The sequence below is a fragment of the Perissodus microlepis genome, chromosome 13, assembly GCF_051167445.1.
Source record: "Perissodus microlepis isolate ML-2025 ecotype Zambia chromosome 13, ASM5116744v1, whole genome shotgun sequence".
Lineage (NCBI taxonomy): Eukaryota > Metazoa > Chordata > Actinopteri > Cichliformes > Cichlidae > Perissodus > Perissodus microlepis.
The window spans coordinates 22797076-22819861 of record NC_140473.1 but is presented as its reverse complement, the minus strand read 5'-3'; the positions used below and the strand labels follow the sequence as shown (position 1 = coordinate 22819861).

At 38.3% G+C, this 22786-nt stretch overlaps 1 protein-coding gene across 2 annotated transcripts in view; it reads left to right on the top strand.

Moving 5' to 3' along the window:
- The first annotated feature begins 4833 nt into the window (after positions 1-4833).
- The window catches only part of srbd1 (S1 RNA binding domain 1), a 53111-nt gene continuing 35158 nt past the window's right edge, over positions 4834-22786 (top strand). The window contains exons 1-14 of one of the 2 annotated variants that reach the window (XM_084948316.1): positions 4858-4911; positions 5252-5316; positions 6366-6768; positions 7044-7283; positions 7827-7993; positions 8694-8811; positions 8951-9089; positions 9278-9374; positions 9469-9658; positions 17844-17947; positions 18847-18954; positions 19098-19255; positions 21094-21184; positions 21386-21493. In XM_084948316.1, coding sequence (XP_084804442.1) covers positions 5252-5316; positions 6366-6768; positions 7044-7283; positions 7827-7993; positions 8694-8811; positions 8951-9089; positions 9278-9374; positions 9469-9658; positions 17844-17947; positions 18847-18954; positions 19098-19255; positions 21094-21184; positions 21386-21493 — 1988 coding nt within the window. In that variant the 5' untranslated portion in view covers positions 4858-4911. Of the gene's footprint in view, positions 4912-5251; positions 5317-6365; positions 6769-7043; positions 7284-7826; positions 7994-8693; positions 8812-8950; positions 9090-9277; positions 9375-9468; positions 9659-17843; positions 17948-18846; positions 18955-19097; positions 19256-21093; positions 21185-21385; positions 21494-22786 lie in introns of both variants that reach the window. The other variant, XM_084948315.1, reaches the window with a different exon arrangement.

The following is a 22786-nucleotide window of genomic DNA, read 5'->3' as shown; positions in this document are numbered from 1 at the left end:
AACATATCTTTTACTTTGTGTTAGTGTTTTCTAGCAAAACACTTCCTACTTTTTTTCAGTGGTTATAGTAACACATGCTCTCATTCTGGTATCACAGCTGTGTGTTGTGACTAATTACATAAGCATATATACTGTAACCATATATAGTGGGAATTTACTGTAATATACAGTAGTACAGCAGTAGTATAGTAGTTGTTTATATAATTGTACTTGTTTATTTTTTTGATGCACTTTTTTTTCAGGAATGATCTGTAAGAAGCTGCAAGAGACAAGGTAGTGAGATGTGGTTTAGAAATGATAGCACTGACAAAAAGACAAAACCCTGAGCCAGAGGTGGCACAGTTAAAGTTGATGAAGTTTTCATTGGGAGTGAGCTGGATGGACAATTAGAAATCAGTACATCAGAAGGAAAGTATAAGTTGAGTGCTTTAGAGACAAATGTAAAGGGGCAAGGCTGAATGGACACATAGTGAATATACTGGGCAAAGGATGTTGAAGATGATGGTGCAAGGCAGCGGAAAAGTAGGAAAACCAGATAGAAGATGTGTGGAATGAAGGAGGGTTGATGTGACAGAGGATAATGTTAGGAATAGGACAACTACTGTGGCAACCACTAAGGAGAGCAGCCAAAAGAAGAAGAAGAAGATAGTTTCACATGTATCATCTTGCTTGGGGCTTTCCTGATCTGTACAATGCATAGAGGAACACAAAAAGTTATTTACACTCAGGTCACGCGGTGTCCCTGTTGCCATGTTATTGTGCCACATGTGTATATGTACGCAAATTATCCTAAGACACAATATAATATAATATAATATAATATAATATAATATAACAATAGCTTAATTTCAATTTTCGTGTAAACAGGCATTTCTGTCAGGGCTCTGTGCGCGGGCAGGCGGAGATGAGGATCCAAATGCAGGACTCGGACACTGAATTGCAACTCAAAAAAACCCCTCAGCTTTATTGCTGGTGATGAAACAAAACATGACCTGGCAATGAACAACTGGAAACAGAAACACACAGGCACAATCTGAGAGTACGACACAACAGAGAGCAAAGGAAAACACAGGGCTTATATACACAGAGGAGTAATCAGGCAATGGGAAACAGGAGGGAGACACCGCTGGGAGAAATTAGGCTAACGAGACAGGGGAGAAGTAAAACTGAACACACTAACATCAGACATGAACATGAACCTTCAAAGTAAAACAGGAAACAAGACACTTTACTAAGACACGGACTAGACAGAGTGAGACAGACTTGACACTGAACTAAACCTGCAATAATAACAATAATCAAAACAGTATCTCTAAATAATCAGAACATAAATCATAATCCGGAAAAACACCAAAACATAAGAAACAGAAAACGAACCGTGACAATTTCACTATAATTCAAAACAGACTGTAGCTCAGAAAGTAGAGCAAGCAGAAGGTAGGTACGTTGATCCCTGACTGCTCCAGTCTTCGTGGCAAAAATCCTTGGACAAGATACTAAACAAGTTACAGATTGCTCTCCATTACATCAAGTGTGAATGTTATATAGAACATGAAGGGGTGAAGGAAGCATGTTGTATGAAGTGCTTTGAGTGTTCAAGTAGTGCTGACAAGTGCTATAGAGGAACTAGTACATTTACCAAATTGCTTGCTGTGTGCACACAGCCGAGAAAAAGGAAAGTTCAGTTCAATTAATTTCTGCTCTGTTTAATAAAAATCTCAGTATTATTTAGACTCAGTAAGTGGGCTGGCCTCTAAACTCTCAAATTGAGCACTGAGTGAAGAGTTTCAGGGCTGAGTTTTGACAGTGTGCTCATAACTTTGAGTCATCCACGTAAAGTATTGATTACACACTTGTTCTGATAACATCTTCCCCTTTCAAAAACAAGAAGTACTAGTGGCAACTATCACAACCATAAGCCTACAGTTGTTCTCAATAATTTTGGAACAATTTTCACCACTCTTAATGCAGCTGTCAAAACGGTTAAGGCATTTTTCATAACACAGACTAACCTGTTCAAAAGACACTACAACAATCAAAACCTTTTTCACATTTGTCAAAATTTGTCATTTTAAGACATCAAATTGTTATTTTTTTTTTTACTTACTTTCAAAATAGTACAGCAAAAATATAGACCTAATATTAAGTGTTTCAAAACACAATGAAATGAGAAGGATTTATTTAAAACTTTACAAAAGGCGCGGTATAAATAAAATTGAATTGAACTGAATTGAGCTCTCATGCAGCGGGACTGACAGCACACTGTTATTGTTAAGCCAGTTAATTTTACTTACATAGATGTGATATGATTTTAACAGTGACTTTTGATGTAATGTTTTCTACCAAAATACCTTCTCTAACTGATGATCCGAAGACCCCGAGCGACTACTGTCAATGCTGTAAAGTACAAAGGTGTGGACTCCAACCTGTAAGTGGTAATTAGTTTCAAAAAAACTAAAAAAAACCTATTTGAACTTGTTGCCTCAAAAAAAAAAAAAATCTTAAGCTTATTTAAGATGACTCTTAGGACAACTAATTCATTGCAAGTATACAGTACTAAGAATAACTTGATGTTTCTGAATTTGCAATTGTTTACCTCTGACACACAAAAATTCACGTTATGTTTTATCATCCTTGAAATTTCTAGTACAACACTTATATTAATAGAACACTGTATGCAAGTATGATTTAAAAAAAAACCATTAACAACAATTCTTGTAATGGCATTAAAATCAGCCCAACTTTTATTTTCAAATGCAAAACAGCCAACATACTGGACACTGTTCTGCTGAACAACAAACAATTATATTGCCATCATTGTTATAATCTTACAATGAAACAAAGTCTCAGATTTAATTGTTCTAAAACTAAACTTAGGCCTTCCACAACTTTGTTTTGCAAGTTACATTACTTACATAATCAAAATAAAATGTATTTATTCTTCAGTAACAAGTGCAAGATCAAACAGCACATTTGTTTGGCATTCAAATACAGAAGCTTGGTATGTTGTAATATTTTAAGGATGTTTGTTTCCAGTCCAGGCATTACTGCCTGAATGACTGTCGTAGATCCAAATGTGGATGCAGAAGAAAGTCATTAACATTGTCTCAACTTTGCCTTAAATCGTCTTCAGACAGTGCAGAATGCTGCAGCACGTCTCTTAACAGGCACCAAGAGAAGATCTCATATCACTTCAGTTTTGGCCTCCCTTGACTGGTTGACTATAAATTTTAGGTTTCATTTTAAAATTTTAGTTCTAACCTTTAGGGCCCTACATGGTCAAGCTCCTCAATATTTATCTGACCTGCTGAAACCACATTCATCTTCTCGGGCTTTAAGGTCATGGGATCAGAGACTGCTGGTGGTACCGCGCACTCGTTTTAAAACTCGTGGTGATCGGGCCTTTCAGACTGTGGCACCACGTTTGTGGAATTCTCTTCCACTGTCTCTTCGCTGCACGGACTCCCTTGATTCTTTTAAAAAACAGCTGAAGACATTTTTATTTAGAAAAGCATTTGATTAATTTCCTCTTATGCTGTTTTTATAGTTTTATTGTTTTACATTGTTTTATTTGCTGTTTTATTTACTGTTATATTGTTTTATATTTCCATTTCCTGTGTTGTAAAGCACTTTGTGATTTTTTTTATCTGTGAAAAGCGCTATATAAATAAATTTTACTTACTTACTTACTTACAAAATTACAGAAATGGAGAAAAGCAAAATGATAAAACTTTATGCAGAGGTCAGAAAAAAATGGCCAGACTAATTCGAGCTGTTAGAAAGACACCAGTGATGTTACAAGCAAGATATGCAAAAGAGCATCTCTGAAAGCACATCTGACCTTGAAGCAGATGGGCTACAGCAACAGATGACCAAACTGGAGGCCAGTCCTGTCAGCTAAGAACAGGAAACTGAGGCTATAGTTTGCACAGACTCACAAAAATTGGACAATAGAAGACTGGAAAAACATCGCAGTCATATGGCCTCCACATTCACCAAATGTCAGTTCAAATCCATGTCAAGTATGCATTTCTATTGGTTGCAAGTAAACCTCTGACATAGTGTTAGTGTATTTGCTCTTTCATACATATTCATACATACAGAGGATTCAGACATCCATACAGAATACAGAAAAGTGAGTAGTGAGAAGTGCATCAACACAGAAACAAATATCTATAGTAGTGAGGCATATGAGGTATATGTAGAAATAATTGTAAAAACAATGTAGACACAATAGGAGTGTGTGTAAAAACAAGGAGAATGTCTTATAGAGAATATGCATCACAGATTTGAGTTCTGCATTAAGAGTACCGAGAATGACATTTCTGCTGTGAGAACTGAGCCAAAGCGATGGAGAAAAACTGTAAAAAAAGAAAGAAAGAAAAGACAAGAAAAAAGGAAATGAATACATAAATAGACAAAAGAAAAAGGTAAACACAAACAAGAGGATAGAGATACAGAGAATTTATTAAGCTAATTTTGGAAAAGTGAATAGTTTTGGGCACAACAGTAAATTCAGATGATAATTCAGATTGGAAAAGCTTTGCGACAGGACAGGTTAAAAAGGACAAACGAATCTCCTTCTGAAAGGGAAACTTACAATTACATATGCCATAAAGCCAGCTGCAAACATACTCTCGTTTACAATTCACAAATTCACAAGTCACGAAACTGAGACTGTGCTGTACTTGGCCCCTCAGCTAAAATGAGTTTGACCACCCCTCTGCAGTATGTGGCAGTGTGCACCTTACACAACAAATAAAAAGGAAGAAGAGTCTTTGGCCCTTTAAGACTTTTGGTTGCTGTGATTGGCTCAGTCCATTTTGTTGCAGGAAGCAGTCATTGTACTGCACAAAGTGCTATTCCAGCGCAATAACCACAAATAGTTTGAGTATTATCAACAGTATAAAGGTATAGTAGGTAGTCACGCTTTATGCCGTTCGGAAAAATTGTGTCATGAATTAAAATGCTTCGTTATGCTAGTAACGTTGCTTGCTTCATCATGTAGCGGCAAATTTGAAACAGCTAACCAACATAACGCCGATTCTGTTGTTAGCTAGCAGACACGTACAATTCAAGTTCAGCAAAAATAAATAGTCTTACGGTAGAATACAATGGGCTGAGTATTGTTTAGCGACTTAACTCTCGCCCAGAGGCACTGACAGCGCACTGTTATTGTTAAGCCAGTTAATTTTTAAGTTAACGATGACTTTTGATGTAATGCTTCTTACCAAAATACCTTCTCTAACAGATGATGCGAAGACCCCGAGCGACTACTGTCAACGCTGTAAAGTACAAAGATGTGGACTCCGACCTGTAAGTGGTTTTTACTCGTTCATTTCACCCACTCAGTAGGGCCGTACAGTATTTGTGGTCAGGAGCAGAAAAATAATGTGTCATTGTTTTCATAACAGGTTGCTTAAAACATTTGTTAAATCCTGTATTTTAAAAGATTTCTCTATTCAATGAAAAAGGCCTTGAGAGTTATAAATTAGTGTGCAGTAAGTGAATTACATCATAGCTTCACAAACTGAAGCTTAAAAAATGCATTACGTGGTTTAAATCGAAGCTGTTTACGTGATGGTCAATAATACAAAGTAGTGGATTTCTGTATGTTCTGCTTTTGGGAATTTTAAGATACTAGAATTTCAGGATCTTGTGGATAAGATGGCATGCAGACAGCAAACAAGTTTCACCAAGTCTAGAGCTAGTCGTTTATGATAATCTAAGTCAAAGTCAAATTTATTTATATAGCATTTAAAACAACAACTGTTGACCAAAGTGCTGTACATTTAAAATAATCAAAACTGATGAAAACATAGGAAGACATGACAGGCACAGGCTAAGGTCACTTAAACCCTAATGTCTTCGAAAAAAGCTAACTGACATCTACAGATAGCTTTTTTTGCAACAGCCATCATCTGTAATAGCATTAATTCTATTAATAAGATAAATACTTAACATGTATTAATCTATTTTTTAATAGTTACTGTGTGTAATGTGTTTTAAACTTTAATGGACCAATCAGGAAATGGATTCCTAGACAATGACATTAAGGGAAATAAAATGAATTATAAAATGAAGCACTTTTAAAAGTTATATTTGTTCTGTTTTAGTTATAGTGACAAAACAGGTGTTGTATTTTGGATAATTTGAAGTTTAAGGCCTTCTTTGTGAGGCCTTAGAAAGGGGTATTACGTGTTAAATGTTAAATATGTCACTAATTGTTCGGGTTGCTTGCATGTTACTAACTATTAATCCATTAAACACCTGTGAAAAACATTATAAAGTTATTAGAAAGGTTCAAGTTTGGTTCTGGTGTTATAATTCACAGATTTTGTTCTTTTTCTTTACTCCACCATCAGATCTTTTTCCCAAACGGCGAGTAGCGATGAGGATGCTGAGGAATGGAGGCCACCGAAGCCAAAGTCAAAAGCCCCCAACAAAACTGCTAGAGGTACTGCAACTGGTGAAAAGAAAACAACTGCCAAGAAAACTGCAAAACCAAAAGAGGCAAAAGCACCCAAAGAACCTAAAGCTCCCAAAGTGCCTAAAGAACCTAAGCTAAGGGCACCACGTAAACCTGCAGCAGGACGAAAAACACAGGCTGCTAAAAGTCCAAAGGATTCTGAAGCTTCAGTGTTGGCTGGAATGGAGAGGAAAAAAGTGGATAACGATTATAGAGAAAAAACAGGAGGAATTCAAACTGACTGTCCAGAGGAAACGAGGGCTGAAGAGAGTGGGACAAGTGTCAGAACGAAGGAAGAGGTAAGGCAAATTTTCAGTGTTTATAATTACAGCCAAATGAAACATATTAGAATGTAATTATAAGTTAACTTTTGTGACCCATTAATTACACAAAACTGTGGCTGTATTTATAATATTAAAAACTTATAAAACTGGACAATGTACTACACATCAATATTTACATTCTGAGTTGATGTCTGCAGAAAATGTCCATGTTCTAAATGTCTCGTGTTTGCATTTTCATGTTTTCTTTCATCTTTTCCTTGTTTTCCTTTCTTTCACTTCTTTTCTTGTAGAGGGTGTCATTTATTGTGTCAGAATCCTATCAGAGAGACAGATGGGCAGATGAGGGGTCTTCACAAGCTGGGCTTGGAGTGAAGAAAGAGGAAGTAGATGTGGAGGATTTTACTTTTGATGAGCCCTGTCTAAAGAAACAAAAGACCAGTGCTGCCTGCATGGGACAGCCGACTAACTTACCATCATCTGAAGCGCAGTCTTTGAGGAATGAACTCAATATGAACTGGGACTTGATAGAGGTATTTTTATATATTATGTGGGAATTGTTTCTTTTTTTGTTTGATTTTTGTCAGGTGGTAAACAGACACCTCACTTAGTTTCAGACAGAAAATAAATGCTCTAATAAACGAACAGTTTGAAGGTGACCACCATCGCCTGGCCAAGTAGCATATTTCTACCTTCATTTGCATAAAGTTATGACTCAAGAATTAAATTAGGCTATGTGACAGTGATTTGCATTTGCAGTTTTGGTGATAAGCTACTGGAGAGAAATGCCACTTTAAAAAAGTCACAACTGCGTTTTCAAATTTAGTGTATTGCATTACTGATGTTTGAAAATCATAAGTATACAAGTAGCCATTCTTAATGCACACTGACATATTTAAAAACCAGTGATCAGTTAATACACACAAAGATCCAGAATTCTGCATATCAAATATAATCAAATGCTCTCTGCTGGAGGTTAATTTGTGTCTTTCTGCCTACCTGCTTAACTATGTGTGTATATATGCATGTAGAGTAGATGCAGAGTTGCAATTCCTGTATGTGTGATTCCCCCCCAGGTGTTGTCCCACTTGACATGTGTGGAGCGATGGGTATGTGCAAACATCACTATGCTGCTTCGTGAGGAGAACACTGTGCCGTTCATGGTGCGCTACAGGAAAGACATGATTAACCACATGGATGCTGATGCTGTTCGAGATGTCCAGATGGTTTATGAGGAGTTATGGTAAGTGAATGTAAGATGTTCAATGAAACAAAAAAAATATGAATCTTATACTTTCATAAGATTCAGATTCACCCTATCTCTAAGGGAGATGGCCTCTCCCTTAGAGATGGTGTGAGAAATTCGGCCATTCGGGAGGGGCTCAGAGTAGAGCCGCAGCTCCTCCACATTGAAAGGGGCCATTTGAGGTGGTTTGGTCATTTGACAAGGCCTCCTGGGCGCCTCCTGGGTGAGGTGTTCCGGGCATGACCCACCGGGAGAAGGCCCCGGGGCAGACCCAGGACACGAGAGATTATATCTCTCGGCTGGCCTGGGAACGCCTGGGTGTTCCCCCGGACAAGCTGGAGAAGGTGGCTGGGAAGAGGGAGGTCTGGGCTTCTCTGCTTGAGCTGCTGCTCCCGCGACCCGGCCCCGGATAAGCAGAAGAAGATGGATGGATGAATGGATGGATGGATGGATCTTATACTACATACACTACTCATGCCATCAATATGTCAAAAGCATGGAAAGAACATTACTGGAATTAGATTTGTGAAACCACATGAGCTGACTGTACTGAGTCCTGCAGCTAGATGGTGCTATATGTCAAGCTTTAAAGCCTGAAATAGTTGCATGTGGCTGATTTGTATTTGTCTGATTTCTGTGTGTTTGTCCTGCACAGTTGATAATCTGTCTTTCTTCTATGTGTATATTTGTTCTTCAGTTCTTTGGCAAAGAGGACTCAGTCTGTGGTTCAGACCCTGAAGAAAGATGGGGTGTTAACAGCTGAACTGGAACAAAACCTGAGGAACTGCCGTTCAGCTGATGAACTGGATCATGTGGTCAGAATCAAATTTGTATTCCAAAGTGTTATCCATCATTTAACTGTAATAAGATTAGCTCATTCTTGACTCTCCACACATGAAAAAGGCTCTCACACTAATAACTAGCTCAGTCCAGTGTTTGTGTTTTTACCTGCAGTACTCCCCCTATAAGAAAGGCAGCAAGCTGACAAAAGCTCGCAGGGCCAAAGCACTTGGCCTTGAGGACGCTGCTTCTGCATTGATGAACACACCACACACTCTAGATTTAAGAGCATGGATAAAACCTGGTACTGAAGGTAACTGATAAACACGTGCACACTCTTGTCATGGTCTGTTTTGTGTATTGCTTGAATCAGCCAATGATTACCCAATGATTTAAATGGTTATGCAATGTAGATGAAGACACACACAATCACATTCTAAATTCTTAAAGATTTATAGACTCATTTAAAGTACATTATTGATGTGTGTATATGTGTGACAGGTTTGTCATCAGTGGAAGAAGTGGCTACAGGTGTGGAGCACATATTAGCTGATATGATGGCCAAAGATCCTGAAACACTCACCTACGTGAAGACATTGTAGGAGTCTGTCTACATACACATAAAATCTAATTCATTTTTCTTGTATCTTCATGAATTATTAATATTGTATGTCTTTCTTTTTTTGTGCCAGATGTGAGAAAAGTTTTGTAAGCATACAGTCTTCTGTGTCTAAGTCGGCATTAAAGGAAAAGGAACAGGCGAAACCTGTCCAAGGCCACAAAACAAAAGGAGGCGCCGAGCAAAATAAAAACAAGGACATTGACAAGTTCCAACTCTACTTTGACTTCACCTGTAACATCCAACGTATCCAACCCCATCAGGTAGGAAGTTTAATTATCCTTTTAAGAATTGTCTGCAATCTACCTTAAAAGTTTTGTGCAAATACATTTTATAGCAGAAGCGTAACCGTTTGGAGTGTGATTATAAGCTTAAAATTTTGCTCGAGTGCTTTTGTAATAAACATTTCTCTTTACATTTTAGCTATAACTGCCTGCCAAGCCACCAAAAAAACAAACAATCAGTTCAAGTCCTTTGAATATTTTAGAGTTTGGGATATTTTTATTTTGGCTTTGATACACTGCGTATATAGTGCTACTACTAATACTGTTTTCCTTTTTCAGAAAACATTTTAATATTACATACATTTCACAAGAATAAATACAAAATAGAGTTTTTAAAGGATGATTTCATTTTTAAGGGAAATGTGAAAAAGTAATTGGCCCCATTATAAAATCATGAATTAACTGTGATTAAACTCATTTTTAGGAAAGCTGATTTTAATTCTTAACGTGCCGAGGATGACTGGGCGTGGTGGTGGAATGCCGGCTGTTTTTAGGGAGAAGCTCGCATGCAAACAACTCTTAACTGACTCTCATTCAGGTTTTGAACTTTTGATGTTTGGCATCCCTGCCCAACACGTGTTGCAGCTGTACACAGACCTCCAAAATATCACAATGATTTTATTCAAGACTTTTCAAACTTTTTAGCTGGTATCGTGCCAAGCTATGATCAAATATTAATCGTTGGAGATTTTAATATTCACGAGGGACAACAAGGGGATTGGAGGGACAATCCTCTGGCCAGAGACTTTTTAAGTTTGATAGACTCCTTCAGTCTTGCTCAGTTTGTGTCGCGACCAACCCAGAAACAGGGTCATACGTTGGATCTTGTGCTATCTTTAGGGTTACCGGTCCTAAACACGGAAATATGTGACACTGTTTCTTCTGATCACTGTCCTGTTGTTTTTGATATATTTTTATCTCACTGCCATTTTACACCTTTTATTCCAACACGTCATTGTCGTGTGTTTAAGCCATCTGCAACAGAACAATTAAAGAAGTTTTAAGATCTCCCCCTGGCTCTAGTACCGAGGAGATGACATCTAATTTTTATGATAAATGCAGAGCTGTCCTTGATGATGTTTCTCCTTTTAAAACTATGAGCTTGAAACCATAATCGATCCCATGGATAAATGAGACCACTCGTTCAGCCAGACGAGAGTGCAGGCCTGCTGATCATAAGTGGAAAAAAGGCAGGTGTCTTTTCTCATGCTGAGAGACGGGTATCAGGAAATCGTAAAAGCAGAAAAGTCAAAGTGTTTTTTTCTATGTTATTGAGAACAGTTCCAACAATCCTCAGGGTTTTTTTTCCCCAATTATTCACTCTGCTCTGAATATTTCCCCAGCTTCTCGTATTAATAGTTCCTCAAAAACCTGTGAAAGATTCTTGCAGTTTTTTATCAATAAGATAAAACAGCTTTGATTTATGATTGCGCTGCTTTCACATGACCTTTCTAAAATATTCACCTGCTCTGATGTTTTTTATCAGTTTGAGCCTGTGTTTTGATCAGGTGGAGGAACTATGTAATGGCATGAAGACATTATCTTGTCCCAATGATGTTGTTCCAACACATTAAAAAAAGATTTCTGACATTTTAAGGATTTTTAACAGCAGCCTTTCTTCAGGTGTTGTGCCAGCTTGTTTTAAACATGTACAGCCTTTACTTAAAAAAACCTAATCCCGATTCCTCTGTCCGTTCAAATTTCAGACCTATTTCCAATTGAAAATCTTGGAAAAGATTGTATCAGTTCTTTTGTATATAGACAGAATGTTCTTGAGAGGTTTCAGTCTGGTTTTAAAGCTATTCACAACACTGAAACTGAACTTTTAAAAGTTCTTAACAATCTTTTATTAGTCGCTGACTCAGGAGACTCAGCTGTGCTTTTGCTTTTGGATCTGACAGCTGCCTTTGATACTGTTGACCACAGCATCTTGATCTCATGATTGGAGCATTGCGGCATCATGGGCATTCCATTAGAGTGGTTCAGGTCATACCGATCTGACAGGACTTTCTCTGTGAGCTTTGGAGTTTTTATCTCTTCCTCAGCTCCCCTTACTTGTGGTGTTCCCCAGGGATCTATACTGGGGCCAATTTTATTCTCTATTTATATGCTGCCCATAGGTCAAATTTTTTGAAAATATAACATTTGTTTCCATTCATACGCCGATGACACTCAGATCTGTCTTCAACTGAAGAGAAGCTGTCCTGCTCCACTGGAGCCCTTACTTCAGTGTCTCGGTGAAATTAAAGCCCGGATGGCCTCTAACTTCCTTAACTTTAATGACAACAAAACTGAAGTGATCATTTTTGGACCAAGTGTCAATCCCAGCACCTCTCATTTTAACCTGCGCAGTCTTGAGTCTTTTATTAAGCTGCATGCCAAAAATTTGTGGGTTATATTTGACAGCAATTTCACCTTTGAAAAACAGATTAGCTCAGTTGTACATTGGTCTTTTTTCAAACTGAGGCTTTTAAGGTGAAATCATTTTTATCTTTTAAAAACTTTGAATGGGCAATCCATGCTGTTATTACATCGCAGCTGGAATATTGTAACTCCTTATATGTTGGAGTTGGCCACACCTGCCTTGCAAGACTGCAGTTGGTCCAAAATGCTGCAGCTGCATGAATTAAAAGATGTGAACATATTTCGCCGGTGCTTGCCTCTCTTCACTGGCTCCCTGTTCACTTCAGAATTGACTTGAATTTTATTGTTGACTTACAAAGCCCCTGAATGGACAGGCTCCCGGGCAATTGTCTGACCTCTTGCAGCGATATGCGCCCTCTAGATCTCTTAGATCAAATGAGCTTTTGCTTTTAGCCATACCAAGGTCAAGGCTAGTTCACAGAGGTGATCAAGCATTTGGGGCCGTAGCACCTAAACTGTGGAATAATCTACCCCTACGCATCAGACAGGCAACTACTGTCAGTCTTTTTAATCTCATCTTAAAACGCATTTGTATTCACTGGCTTTTAATACAGTATGAGAGGTATTTGGTGTTTGGTACTAATATTATAAGTTATTTGGTACTAGTTATTTTGTATTTTTGTACAGCACTTTGGTTAACGTTGCTCTTGTAATTAAATGTGCTATATAAATAAATAAACGATAATCTCACAGACATTTGGGAAAATATTCTGTAGACTGACGAAACAAAAATGTAACTTTTTGGGAGTTTTGACTCCTTTTACATCTGACATAAAACTAACACTGCATTTCATAATAAGAATATTGTGCCAACAAGCATACATGGTGGTAGAAATGTGGTGGTCTGGGACTAATGACTAACTAATGAAACAAGTAATAACCCAGCCATAAGAGAAAATACATACAAAACAAATAAACTTGAAAAGCAACAAATAAGTCAAGTCTTCTTGATGATCATAAAGGTCATTTACAGCTGTGGAGTGTGTTTTGACTACCCTAGTTCTCAAATACACACACACATGCACATAAACATGAACAAATGCACACCATCTGCTTGTGTCATTTCTGTCTGCTTAATGCATGCCACTTCTGAATGCTAGCCATGTCAGTCACAGTTAGCCTTGTCTGTGCCTTCATATTTAGCCCTCCTGCATCTTGCACCACATCCTCTGCTCCCCCTCTGTCCCTCTAGTGACTGGTGGGTTACTCAGAGTTGGGCCCGGGCCTCATGTGTCACCACAGCTTCCATCATCTGCTGTCTCTGCCACACCACACTCTCTGGCAACCGCTCTCTGCCCTACAGTCATTTAATCGCATACGCACATGCATACACACACTTGCTCACACACAAGCGCACCCTGTGAGTCCCCTCATTTTCTCTTCTTAACATATGTGACATGTCCCCTGCCGACATGCCATTGGATTAGGGAGCTTTGATTGACAGGCGCTCTCCTGTAGTGACAGCTACTGCTGCTGGGCCCACAGGCGGACAAAAGGACGGGGAGAAGGAGTGGGGGGCAGTAAGGGAAGGCAGAGCATGGACAGATGAGTGGTGCTGAGGTGCTTCCGTCACTTATCTCTCCTGCTTCGCTCTACTCTGCCTCCCTCTTTTTCTTACTAAACGTCAGCCCTCCAATCCACTCATCACCTCCGCTTTGCGCCTCTCCTCCCCTTTCTATGCAAGGCCTTTAATTCGATGACTCGCCTTTGTCACGGAGCGTTAATCCACAGGCTGCTGTGACCCTGCAAGCTGTCAGATTCCGGCTAATATGAACCTTTTCTAGCCGTCAAGTTGACAGTTAAGGGGAGCAGGTGGGAGATGTGTTTTGACAGGAGGCATGTGTGTGAGCACACACTTGCCCGTTTGCTTTAGCACATTTTTATTAAGCCCCAGCCGTGGTAGTTTGTTAAAAATAAAGGGCAAGGCATTGTATTAAGGGTGTGTGGAAGTATAGATCTCCTGTGGTGGAAAACAAAATTAGGTAGCATGGAAAGTACATCTCCAGAATTTTAATCTCCTTAATGAAGTAACACATAAAAGGGATTCTAGGTTTTGGTGTTGGTACATTTTAATTCATCGTCAAAGTTAAATACATTAAGGAAAAGAATTAAGCAACAAGGTAACATCTGAACATTAGGTGTTCACCTTGATTCAAAAATACGGGCTTGAAATGACATCTAAGTTTAATTCTGAATCCATAATAACAGATTTGGTGGATGATTTTTCTCGTGCTGCCTTCTAAAATCCTTGTCACTGATTTTTATGACCACATGAAGTGAAGGAAAAGAGTGCATTCCTGAACTTTAGAAGTTGAAACTTTTTGGTTTGGCATTTTTCAACTTTTCTTGAAAAAAGGGCTGAAAATATAAACAAATTATTGGAATAAATGAGTAATTCGGTACTTTTTGTTGTCTTGTTAATCAGCTAATGATTTCAGGCACAAAAAATCCAACTTTTCTTATGATTTCTTATGAGTGAAAATGGGGGGAAAAGTACAGTGATTTATTGTAGCGTATATAAGACAAAAGCAGAATTTGTACAATTTCAACAAGCTCAAAAGTCGGTATCATTTTATCCTTCAACACAGCCTGAACTCTCTAAGGCAAACTTATGTAGTCTCCAGGAATAGTTCTCCAGGCTTCATGAAGGACATTCAAAATCTCTTGTTACTGTTTCCTAATGGTACGACTTTCGGTTACTGTTCATCTGCTGATAGTTTTTTGCGCCTGCCACTTCTTCTTTTGTTCTTCACTTGTCCAACTTCCTCAGTTTTGTAAGAGCACACCACACACCAGGCTAAGCTGTGCCCTCTTTAGCTCAGATTTAATTCCGACTAACATGATTTGAGGCCTTCTTTGAAGGGTACACGTTTACCTTATAGCTATTAGCAGCTGCTATGCTCTCGAGTATGCCAGGCAAGATTTGTTAAACATGCAGTGGGCTGTTTTTAATGCGATTTGTGCTGTGATCAAATGGTAGTTCAGCGCTCCAGTCTGGGGCTTGCCTGCAGAGAAGCTTGGGTAAATGGAACTGTTTTATCAATTAAACACTTGTTTTTGATGGACAGGCGGAGAAAAACAAGATTATTTGTATGTTCACATTTTGTACTGCAAAATTGTTTGTGTGTATGTGTGTGAGTACTGTACATGTGGTATATTTGAGTTTATGTAATGGTTTTAATGCCCGAGATGCTCTGAGGATTTTATAACTTTGTAAAACTTGCGGTATATTGAATCAGATTCATGTGTCAAATATAAAATATGTTATTTTGCCACCTGGGTAGTGCAAAGTCTGTGTACTCAGCGATTACAAGTGGACGTCAGGTTTCCTGTCTCCTTCCTCTCTCACGCTCTGCACCTAATGTATTTATTCGCTACCTTTACCTAAACCAAGCGACATATCACCAGTAGTGAGAACACGTCACTGTGCGACAGTGAGAATGGGAAACTCCATGTGTGTTCCTTATAAAGCGTATTTTTAAAATGAAATCAAACTGTGTAAAGATACTTTTGTTTTATTATTCCATATACTTTACTGGTTATTGTTTATCCAGACCATTATATGCCCAGTTTTGTATTTCTAATCCTACTGGCCTTCACTTATATAGGAATATTGAGCATTCTACTGACAGCTTTGTTCAGCTGTTATACAACCACATTCGTCACTCATATACAATGTGTCCTGTGTGTGTCAACAAAGTCAAAAAGTCTGCAAGTTGGCACTGAATATGTGTGTCTGTTTGTTTATCCTTGATATGTCGGATGGATAGATGTGTTGATGACAGTATTCCTCTGAAGAAAGGGTGAGAGAGAGAAGGAGACAGACAGAGTATAGTTGTTGGCTGACTGCCCTCCCTTCAGGGCTGGTGGGAGGAATAAGGGGCATCTAGAAGAGACGGTCTGTCTGCTCTTGTCAGGGTTTGGCCAGTACTTGGTTACCTGTCACTCTGGGCCCATCTAAAACACAAACACAGTTCTTACTCTGTCTCACATCACCCTTCCTTCCAGATCACCCTGTGTGTCCCATCAGTGACCCAACTCAGATAGAAACTGAGAGAAAGTGAGAGAAGCACCAGACACTGGTGTTTATCATCACTGAGGACCGTCATCTGCTATAGAAAAAACCTGAGCATGAACAAAAATTGCTGTTGGATGAACTTAGATCTTTTACTTTTGTTGGCACCATAGCTGAATTTGGAATACATACCAACAACAAGGAAGATGAATTTAGTGTTTTTGTTTTCCAGAAAGCTACTTTCAGCTGCTCCCTTATTCACCAAGGCTTGCCACAGCACGTATCTCTGCATGTTTGATTTAGAAGGGTTTACACCGAATACCCTTCCTGATGCAATACCAAAGGAATTTGTGTCTTCTCCTGGAATTGAACTGGTGATATGTTGAATGTGTAAACCACTACACTATGGAGAGATTTCTTTTTTCTCCCTTTAGGTTGTGATATCAATAAAGCCTTAGAAGCAGCAGCTAAAATTCTGGTACAGTTGTGCATTTTTGCAGTTGTTTATAAGAAATACATATTTGAATTATATCTTTATCATACATTATAGTGTTGTGTATATAGATAGACTGTTATGTTTATCTGTGCAGCTTCTATTTACTTAAAGTGTTATGAATTCTTGAATTTCTGAAAACTTTTATTAATCTTTTCTTGTTTCTAGTTGATGATACACACGTTGATGCCAGACAGTGTCGTATGAATAACACTATAAAAGTATATGTCATTCTTAATTACCCAAAATAATTAAAGCCCAAGAGCACAGATTTAACAAGGCTTTGTTTTGTATTTACTGCTTTAATTTCACTCATGGGCTTTCCTAAATTCCAAGATAAGGAAGTGTTTTGCCTGCTTTTTTTTTTTTTTTTTTAGACTACCTCTTAAACTTTAGTTCTTTGATAAAGATTCTTTGAGAAATCTCTTCATAGTCAGTGAGGCAGCCCTGGGGAGAAACATGTCAACACAGGAGAAATCTTAACTTTCATCATTATTTAAGGAAACTTGCTGCATTAATCCGTGTCTCTGCCATGCCATTAGCTGTGTTTTATGTTTTTATTTGTGTATGTGTGTGTGTTGAATATGGGCGCATCCCTTCCGAGGGTGCTGCTGAGTGGTAATGGTTGTGGCACTGTGTGGGTGCGGGTGGGGGGAAGGCCTTGCGGTCTCAGTGCTGATGGTGGCATGGTGGTGGCATTTGTCAGCTTGCTTCTTCCGCTTGGGCTCCAGATTGACGTCTTGTTTCTTGGCCCTGTTCTATGGCAGGCTAAAGGTTCCCCACTGAAAAGGTCAGACACTTACTACTGTTTGCTTAACAGCATGTAACAGTTCCTCTGAGGGGGGAATGACCGCACAGCAAAACAGGCCTGGCCACGGGATATACTCCTAGGCTCATCACTTTTAACGCACGTGTATTGAGATTTCAAAGATTTTCTTTTTTTTGTATGTTTGTGTGAGTAAAGCGTGTTCATGCACTAAAGCGACAGAGCCTTATGTGTTTTAAAACAAAATATACACATAAAATATACATTTTTCTAAAATATTTCTGCTAGCCGTTGCTATTTATCATACTTCAAATGAAGTATATCACATATACACACATAAATTAATCTGAATATTTATGATTTCAGTGGATGCTGGTTTTAGGGACAACAGCGAGTCTTGTTTAACTGTCTGTGCAGTAACTGGTGGAAATATATGTATTGCATTCATGCGTGCATATATGTGCAGACGCTGGCTATTAACCGAGGGGAGAGTCTCAAGATTTTGACAGTGAAGGTGAACATCCCCGACAGGGTGAAGAGTGACTTCACTAGGTGGTGCATCAACAACAGGTCAGACACAAGTAATACACAAACACTGTTACACTCACTGACACTTGTGTCTGCCATGATCATATGATATTTTGTTAACATTTTTAATACAAAACTGGAACTGTAGAAGGCAGAAAGTGTGGCATCTGTTGTTGACTTTAAGATTTTTGTACAAAAGGCACAAAACTGAACATATGATACCAGTGCTGTATGTATTGTGGCTGTTTTTGCCTGTGGCTGAAGTCGATAATAGAAATACTAAGAAATGGCTGGAGAGTCATTATTGCTTTTCAAGAGGACAAAAATGAAAATGTAATATTTTTTTAATACTCCAAATCCATTCATTATTTTTGACTTATGCTTCAGGTATCTTTAAATTAGATTTTACATTGAGAAATTATTGTAAAAAGTAAAGCAACAATTCTCATAATTTTGAATATTTTCTTAGTATTCTTTTTTAATATTAGTTTTGCACTTTCCTAGGTAGCAGCAACTTTTGCTAATTCTGTTTTTTGCCACTCTGAAATAGCCATTTAAATAATCAGTAAAAAAGAAAAAGAAGCGAATAGCAGTTGTTTGTAAGTACTATTTGTAAAGTACGCTATCCATTTTTAAATATATATTCTTAGTCATCTTGTAAGCAAGGAAACAAAATGTTACTCTAATGATAAGACGTATTTCTCATGATTAAAGGAGTAGTTTCCTTATGTGCCACCAAATATGACAAGCAGAACACTCCACCTGGTTTAAACTATAATAAAAGGTTCTGTACAGATTGGGTTTTTGATGACATTTGCAAAAGCATCTCTTGGGAGCACAAGAGTCAGTTTGCAAAGGCACATTTGCTTTGACAAAATATGTTAAGCAGTAGAAACGCCTTGCAGAAGAACGCACTCTTTACCCCCACTGCTTTAATGCAGGTGGAGGCCAAAGACATTTGCAAAAGAAGAACTTCATGCAATCATTAGGAATGCAGTGGAGGATTCATATAAAAGGCTTATTCTTCCTTTCCTCACCAGGAGTTACAGGTAAGTGGATTTTGGATTTTAAAATGTTTTTTCATCCAATATCAGTTTTTCCATTTACACCATGATCCTTTCTCATTTGTTGATATTGTCATTCTCTTCTTTAACTCATCTATTTGTCTCTATCTTGCATTTTCTTTCTTTAGGACTAAGCTGACGAGTGCAGCGGAGAAGGAGTCAATCGCCATGTTTGTGCGCAACCTCCGCCAGCGCCTATTGGTGTGTCCAGTGAGAGGCTGTGTCATCATGGGGGTGGACCCTGGCTTCAGACATGGCTGCAAGCTGGCAATTCTCTCACCTACTAGTAAGTAAACACAAAAATGTACAAAAGTGGACTCACTGTCAGCTATCTCTTGGTTTTGCAAGTCAGTGTATAAAAAGCATACTCATGTACCTACACAAATAATACTAAAAATACATTTTATTGCTAAAGATATGATGAAATCACATTGATGTTGAAGAAAGATGGAAATATAAAGGCAATTTAGAATCGCCAGTTAACTTAACCTCACTAACTCGAATTTAGGGTTCGTTTTAAAGTCCTTTTATTGGTTTTTAAATCTTTAAATGGTCTGGCTCCTGTCTACTTATCTGATTTGCTGAAGCCACATGTTCCTCCTCGCTCGCTCCGTTCAGCTGAGCAGCTGCTGCTGTCGGTCCCTAAGTCGCGGCTGAAATGCAGAGGAGACCGTGCCTTTTCAATTGCGGCTCCGATGCTCTGGAATAACCTTCCCCTCCAAATTAGACAAGCGTCATCAGTGCAGGTCTTTAAGTCCAGATTGAAAACCTATTTTTATTCCCTGGCTTTTAACTCTGTAGGAAACTGACACCTTCTTATTTATTTTATTGTATGTAATGATTTTATGGTATTTTTAATTTGGTAGTTGTTTTGATCTGTGTTGTTCAGCACTTTGGTCTGCCTGGTGTGTTCTTAAAGTGCTATACAAATAAACGATGATGATGATGATGATGAACTCATTAACTGCATGTCCTTGGACTGTGGGAGGAAGCTGGAGTACCTGGAGAGAACTCACGGGGAGAATCCCACAGATTTACCTAGGGATTCAAATCAGGGCTTTGTCTTGGACTTCGGTCTACTGGATGTAGTTCTTCATCAGGAGCAACAAATGTTTTTGAGTCGTTATCTGACTGGGAGACAAAGCCATGAGCCACATCCATTTTTGCTGCTCAAAAAGCATCTCTAAAGGCTTTTTGTGATTGTAATCATTGTAGCCCTTTCCAAAGAGCACCTTTGTCCATTAACTATAAAGTGAATTATATTTTTACCCTTTTACCCTAAACCTTTTGAAAGTTTTGAGTACTGCAGTGCATTGTATCTCTTGAGAACAGCTGTGCCAAGATGGTTTGTTTTTAGTTAATGCAATTCATTGTCATATTTTAATACAATAACTAAGTATAAATTCAAGTCATTGCTTTTGCCAACTGTATTTTATCACACTTTTTAAGTGTCCTTTCAAATTTATGACTAGTGAATTTTTATTTCCCTCGTTTGTGTCTTGTGATTTCTGACCCTTGTGCTTAATTCCCTTTGCTATTGATAATATAAACCTGAATATACATAGCAATGGCACACATTTCCAGTTGTTACTGGGCAAATTATGAAGCCAAAGATTTTGTCTGAAAGGTTGCCGTGTAACCAGGCACCACTAGATTTGATAGAGCTGGCATGAACCTGGTAGGTTTATTTTTTTGTGTGCACACAACTATGTGTATTTGCTGTGTCCATTTTACTGTTTTTTTTTTTAGACATGTCACTCAGTGGGTGTGCCCTCAAACTGGCAAGGGATTGCCCCACCCTCTGGGTTACCAGTTGTGTGGCCAAAAGTCATGCTGACACACTTAAATAGTATCAAATACCGTGTGGTGTGGTCACAGGTTTGTGTCTCCAGGCTCACATCATTTCACAGCTTCAGATCTAAACTTCTCTTTTAATGAAACAGTGAAGTGACTGACTTTCTGGCGCAGCTTGGATGGATTATAGGTTGTGTACTCAACTTAGAGGGAAGAGACATTACGTTATAGCATACATCTTTGTCTGTTAAATTCCTCTTGTCATCATAATTACTTATCAGCAATATTGTAATTTCTCTCTCTCTCTCTCGCTACTTTTATCTGTCCAAGGTCAGATTCTCCATACTGATGTTGTGTACCTGCATAATTCAAACCAACAAAGGGAAGCAGAGAAATTACGCCACCTTATGACCAAATACAGGTATTACAACTAAAGAGTCACGTTAATCATAGTATTTCTGTGCAGATTGTGTATTTGTCTGCTTTCTTGGTGTTATAAAGTCCGCTGAACTGTATATTATTAAAATCTGGAGGGAACTCAAAACCCAGTTGCAGTTTTTCAGAGGTTGATGGTTTTTTTTCTTAATCCTCAGTTTTCTCCTCTTCATCTTGTCCATATTAGCTGTAGTAGGGTTGTCATTGGCAATGGGACAGCATGTCGGGAAACAGAGTCCTTCTTCGCTGACCTCATCTCCCGGCGGTATTTTCACCCGCTGGATGTGTCCTATTGGTAAGGTCCAGTATACTTTGGAATAGTTCGTAATTTATTTATTATCCTGAGTAGAAATAAATGCTTATAAAAGATGGCTGATAGATGACTCTCCAGAGGGCTGACTTCTATTGCACAGTTTAATGTTTCTTGGGTTTGCAAGATTTGCATCTTAAACAGTAACAGAAGGCTGTAAACTGTGGACCTTTAGATATTTTTGGATGGTTTGCAAGATATGTGCTTTTTTCTGAAAGGAAAATTACATAGTAGTAAGTGAAGCTCAAGCTTTATGAATCTGTGTAACACCAGAAACAAACTGAATTGAACTGGTGCTGAAATAATTCAAAGTTTAATATATATTTGCAACCAAATAACTGCAACTGTATTTGTTCTGTCTATTTTTAAAGTTAACTTTGTCTGTTGTCTTTCCTCTCTATGGTGTTTGCAAAAAACATGCCACACTGCTCGGCTAAGCCAAGGCTAACTGCAGTCATGGTTCCTACTCTTAGAAAACACCCAAGGATTTTTAGGACCAAAATATTAAAAAAACCTTTAAGTAAGTGATTCATTGAAATATCCTTGATTTGTTTATACAACTTAACTGCCGATATGTATTCTCTTTCATTATGAAAGAGGAGTAAGAGGGGAGGTATCAGCAAGATCTGGAATTGTTATGATGATTAATAAGTTATTAAGTTATTATGATCTTGGTACAGAATAAGTTTAACAGTGGGGGAGAACAGTGATGAGGAGTGTAGAAGAATAAAAAACAAAAACTGAGGAGCATTATATGCGTGAGCGAGAAAGCAGGACACAGATGCAGAGTAAGACTAAGAGGAATGTGTCCTCCAGTGAATATTGTCCATTAAAGCCATCTGGACTTTGTTACGCTTTGGTCCAATTAAAGAGACGCTTTGTGGTTGAAGTTGTGTCTGTAACCAGGCCCAGTCCAAACTTAAGAATATAACAGCACAGAACCTGTGTCCAAGCATAATAACCACTGGCCTCTCCCCGCTCCATCTCGCTCACTCTCTACTGAGTTCCATGTGTGTTTGTTGACTTGGGGTTAGAAGTGGGACCACAGCCTAAAGTGACTTTAAGTGATATGTGAATGTCTATGTATATATATATATTTTTTCTGAGCACCTTGGAGTTCATACACACACACACTTCAAAGGTTGTGCTTTTGGTATAATAGCCCATATTTTTTCTATCATGTTACATTTTCTGTCGTCTTTTTAGAACAGAAACAGTGAAAGTGAGGCGTTTAGTAAGTTAATGTCCACTTGATTATTTTCCTGACAGACGGTTTTT